General features: G+C 50.7%; 1 protein-coding gene across 4 annotated transcripts in view; it reads right to left on the reverse strand.

Annotated features, from left to right (window-relative positions):
• Relb (RELB proto-oncogene, NF-kB subunit) overlaps positions 1 to 4937 on the reverse strand; it is a 26945-nt gene extending 22008 nt beyond the window's left edge. For 2 of the 4 annotated variants that reach the window (XM_031385587.1, XM_031385585.1), the window contains exons 1-2: positions 4675 to 4937; positions 3559 to 3606 (exon numbers count right to left, since the gene is read on the reverse strand). In XM_031385587.1, the coding sequence (XP_031241447.1) occupies positions 3559 to 3606; positions 4675 to 4726 (100 nt within the window). In that variant the 5' untranslated portion in view covers positions 4727 to 4937. Of the gene's footprint in view, positions 1 to 3558; positions 3622 to 3711; positions 4046 to 4674 lie in introns of those variants that run through there. The other 2 variants (XM_031385589.1, XM_031385588.1) reach the window with 2 other exon arrangements.
• Positions 4938 to 5458: the final 521 nt, after the last annotated feature.

Below are 5458 nucleotides of genomic sequence, written 5' to 3' on the forward strand. Positions count from 1 at the left end.
GGAAAGGAATGGGGAAAGAGAGGGAGCAAGGGGACAAGAGGCAAGGGAGAGAAAGAGGAGTAAGAGCTTAATTGTTTTTAAGAATAGAAGGAAATACATATAGATTTTTTTTTTCCTGAGCCATGTGGGAATTTCTACCTATGGTTCAGAACTAATAATACAAAGAGCTTAAGATGAGAGGCAGAGAGACAGATGGTAGATACAGCAAATATTAAGCTCCAGAGAAGAGAGAAATCAGGGAGATTGAATCAAAAAATGTTTTAGAGAAGGTTTGAAAAAGTCTTGCCAGGTCAATTTCTCAGGGTCTTTGAACATGGTTTACTTATGGGATTTATGGGTTTTCTGTGCCTGATAGAGCAAAAAAATAGATAGAGCCTGGAAATAGGCTTAGACACTGAGTAGACACAGGTGACAGAATACTCGGAGACTTGATCCTAAGAAATCAGATTGTCGGGCTACACTGAGTAGACATAGGTGACACAATACTCGGAGACTTGATCCTAAGAAATCAGATTGTCGGGCTACACTGAGTAGACACAGGTAACAGAATACTCGGAGATTCGATCCTAAGAAATCAGATTGTAGGGCTACACTGAGTAGACATAGGTGACAGAACACTCGGAGACTTGATCCTAAGAAATCAGATTGTAGGGCTACACTGAGTAGACACAGGTGACAGAATACTCGGAGATTCGATCCTAAGAAATCAGATTGTAGGGCTACACTGAGTAGACATAGGTGACAGAATACTCGGAGACTTGATCCTAAGAAATCAGATTGTCAGGCTACACTGAGTAGACACAGGTGATAGAATACTCGGAGATGTGATCCTAAAAAATTAGATTGTCTGGCAGTGGCGGTGCATGCCTTTAGTCCCAGCACCTGGGAGGCAGAGGCAGGCGGATTTCTGAGTTGGAGACCAGCCTGGTCTACAGAGTGAGTTCCAGGACAGCCAGGGCTATACAGAGAAATCCTGTCTCAAAAAAACAAAACAAAAAAACAACAAAAAAAATTAGATAGAAGGTTGAAGGCATGGGGTAGGTCACCTAGCCTATCTCAGACAGTAGAAATTTAGGCCTTGAGAATTATATAGAGAGCCCATACAGTAAGCAACAGAGATATTATGTAATTTAGGCCTTGATCCCATGAAGGTCCGGGCAGAAGACAGTAGAAATACTGTCTCACTGGTTAATATTTATTAGAGTGTTTTATTTGCTTTAATTTGTTTTATTTATCAAAATAAGTGTGCTTCTGAGTTTAGCAGTGGCACTATTAGGAGGTATGGCCTCACTGGAGTGGGTGTAGCCTTGAAGGAAGTACCACTGGGGGTGGGCTTGGAAGTTTCAGATGGCCAAACCAGGCCCAGTATCACTCTCTCTTCCTGCTGCCTGCTGATCTAGATATAGAAATCTCAGTTACTTCTCCAGCATCATGTCTACCTGCATGCCGCCATACTTCCTGCACTGACAACAATGGGCTAAATCTCTGAACTGTAAGCCAGTCCCAATGAAATGTTTGCTATGGTTGCTATAGTAAGCTGGGTGGCAGTGGCAGTGTACACCCTTAATCTCAGCCCTTGGGAGGCAGAAGTGGACAAATCTCCGAGTTTGAGGCCAGCCTGGTCTATAGAATGAGTTCTAGGACAGCCAGGATGTGGTAGTTTGAATGTAATTTATCCTCATAGGCCCGGAAGGATTAGCACTTTAGGAGGTGTGGCCTTGCTGGAGTAGGTGTGGCCTTGCTGGTGGAAGTGTGCCATTGTGGGGATGGGCTTTAAGTTTTCATATGTTATACCCAGTATGGTACAGTAGAACTCTCGGCTCCTTCTCCAGCACTATGTCTGCTTGCATGCTACTATGGTTTCTGCCATGACAATAATGAACTAAACCTCTGAAACTATAAGCCAGCCACAATTAAATGTTTTTATAGAAGTTGTCACGGTCAGGGCTGGAGAGATGGCTCAGTGGGTAAGAAGAGACTTCTCTTCTGAAGGTCCTGAGTTCAAATCCCAGTAACCACATGGTAGCTTACAACTATCCATAATAAGATCTGATGCCCTCTTCTGGGGTGTCTGAAGACAGCTACAGTGTACTTACATATAATAAATAAATAATAAATAAATAAATAAATCCTTTGTCTTAGTCACGGTGATTTGTCCCAGCAATAGAAAAACAACTAAAACACTCAGAGAGGCCTCGAACAGGACGTGTAGCTGAGGCTGACCTTGAACTTCCTATCTTCCTGTTTCCACCCCCTGAGTACTGTAATCACAGGTGTGAACCAATAGGCCTCATTTCATAGAGTGCTGGGATCAAACCCAGGGCCTCGAACATGTTAGCTAAACTCTCTACTGAGCTACATCTTCTGTCCATCTTGTTTGTGGGTTGTCTTTTTTATGTGTTTTGATACAGGGTCCCACTATGTGCTTCAGATTTGTGCCCATCCCCCTGCTTTAGCTTCCCCTGTGCTGGGAACGCTATAGTACAGCACAGGTAAGTACTGCTCTTACTGGCAATAGTTCCTGTTGTTGTTGAGACAGGGTTTCTCTCTGTACACCTGGCTGCCCTGGAACTCACTATGTAGACCAGGCTGGCCTCACTGAGATCTGCCTGAGTGTTGTGATTAAAGGTATAGATCACCACTGCCTGCTCCCTCTCCCTGCTTCACCGAGGGTCTAGATAACTTGAACGCACATGGTCTGAGAACCACGACAGTCTAAGAAACAGCTATTATTACTCTTTTATTGTCATGACTATGCCATGAACAGTTACTACGAACTGGAACGCTGTGAAGTTGTAAGCATCAACTCATCTAACTTTCTCCATCCCCACAAAGGAACAAATGGGTGTGAAACAGATGAATAAAACTGTTTTAGGGAACTCATGTGACGGGGTGGTAACATCATTTCTGAAATTCAGTTCCAAGGCCCCAATTGGGATAATGGATGGTGGGGAACATCTAAAAGGGACTGTACTTAGGGGTCAGCAAACAAACTATACAAGTTTCTAATGTCTCGGAAATATGAGCATGTAAGGAATCATTTAAACCAGTAGGGAGGGACAGTGCTGTGATTATAAAAAGATAAAAGGATATTAATATATGTTCTAAGGTGTGTGGTAAGTTATGGGGGAAGGGGTGCCTCGGTGGGCCCATACCAAGGCATCCCATCCCCCTGAGGGACCAGCCACCCGACCATAAAATATAGAATAGTTTATTTGGGGCATGGGGAGGGGAGTTAAAAAAGTAGTAGAGGCAGAGACAGGCAAACAGGAGAAAGTAGACAAGTAGAGGCAGGCCATGACCACGTGGAGAGAGGGGGAAGGGAATGGGGAGAGAGGGGGATCAAGGGAGCAAGAGAGAGAGGAGGGGGCAAGCAGCCCCTTTTTTATAGTGAGCCAGGCCTACCTGGCTCTTGCCAGGGAACTGTGGGGGTGGAGTCCAGACAGAGAAACAAAAGACAAAGCTTGCAAAGTGGGTACACTCATTGCCTCTCCACAGGGGCTCCTCCAATCCCATTTCCTACAAGCAGGTGGGCAGGGGCTGTGGGGGATTGCTCACCAGTGGTTCTGGAGACTGTTAGCGACAGCGAAGAGAGGTCACTGGAACCTGTGAGATGGAGACCTGGATCAACAAACAACGCAGGACCAGAGACTCTGACAAGCCTGCTCCTCTCTCTGGCTTGGTCCCTTGAATAAAGTCCCTCCTCCTTACCGAGCTCAGGTGAGGCGAGCCTTCTCTCTCTACCTTTTGACAAAGTTCTGGCTTTTCGTTTCTGCCCTTGACCCCGCCAATCACCACTCAATACTCGCTACTTTCCCCATTAAGGTGAGACTCGGAGGACTCCAGATGCCTCAGGAAACCCCTGGCTGCTTCCTTCCCTCAAGGCGAAATCCGAACCCCAGTACTTTTGTCTCTGAAGAACTTTCCCTCTCCGTCTCACTGCAGGCCCCGCCCCTTTTCGATCCGAGCGTCAGGCCCCGCCCTTCGTTTTCTGAACAGGCCCTGCCCTTTCCCTAGGCCTGCCACCACGCCCCACTTCTCCCCACCCCAACCCCAGGGTAAGTCCCGCCCACTCACTGAGCCACACACCTCTTCTTGCTCTTAGAGCCTGACCCCGCCCTTATTTCCTGTCAAGCACACAGTCTTGGATCCTCCTCCTCGAGGTCAGGCAGGCGCCGCTCCTCCTTAAATCTTGAAGCTGGGCCCCGCCTCTTTCTTTGACTTTAGGCCTTGCGGGAGGAGGGTCCCCCTTGTTTGGAGAGTCTAAAGCCACTTCCCCGGATTAGGCTCCGCCCCTTACTCCTTAGAGCAGCCTCACCCACTCTGTAAACCAGAAGCCTCCTCTAAGAGTTGGCCCCGCCCCTATGTGTGTCCGGCTCCTCCCCTTCAGGGTTATGCCCCGCCCCTCCTCTCGACCGCCGCCGGGCCCGCCCCCTTCTTTGCCTCAGGCTCAGGCCCCGCCCCCTTCTCACTCCTTAGCGGGACGCCTAGCCTGTACCTCCCCGGCAGGACCCTTCACCATCCTCTACCTTCTGCCTCGTTCCTCACGCAGTGTCCAAGCCACCCTTGTACTCTCGGCGCCGAAGCGCGGACCCTGCGGGAACCCGCTCATGACTCTGAGCGCCCCGAACTCCCCCAGCCCGAGCCCCGCCCCAGAGTTTCCACTCTGCTTACCCAAGGCCCCTAGCTCGGGCGCGGACTCTCTGGCAGCGCGGCGACTCGGCATGGCCCGGCCCGTAGGGGACCGACAGCCCGAAGGCCAGCTCAGGGCGAAGCGAGCACGAGGGCAAGCCGGGCAGCCGGACAGCCCGGTCTGCTGGGACGATCACCGGCCGGGCGAGCGGTGCAAGGCTAGGGCCGAAGGCCGGGCTGGACGCACGGCGCCCGGGGCTGCGGGGGGCGCCGGGCCGAGCGGCGGCGGGCGGGGGCGGGGCGGCGGAATTCCCCGGCGCCGCCGGCCTGCACGCCCATTGGCTCTCACCCCTCCGTGACGTCACGTCAAAGGGAATGGGAAAACCCCCGCTGCTCACGTGACTGCGGGGGCGGGGCCGGCCGGGAAGAGAAGGCTCGACACTTTTTTGCAGGGTCCGGGTGCGAGTCACTGCCCATTGCACTGGCCAAGACCACTGAGGTCCGTCCGGGCCCACTCGCGCCCTACCCACAGAACAAGCTGAGAAACGGGCACTCCTTTTCCCCTAGAAGTGCTTGAACCTGCTATCTTTCAGGCTGGTATATGAAGCCAGGAGCGGGAAGTTAGCAGTCATTGATAATTTGTTTGAAGTAAAATTTAGATAGGGTCTCATCTTGCCCAGACTGATGACCTTGAGCTGCAGATCCTTGTGCCCCCACGGCGACAGGCATGAACCGCCACCTGATCTGTGCAGTATTGAACCCAGGGCCTCATGCATGTTAGGCAAACACTACCATCTGAGCTACAGTCCCAGCAGCCCCTTGGTGA

This window comes from Mastomys coucha, unplaced genomic scaffold, assembly GCF_008632895.1.
Source record: "Mastomys coucha isolate ucsf_1 unplaced genomic scaffold, UCSF_Mcou_1 pScaffold21, whole genome shotgun sequence".
NCBI classification, from domain to species: Eukaryota; Metazoa; Chordata; class Mammalia; order Rodentia; family Muridae; genus Mastomys; species Mastomys coucha.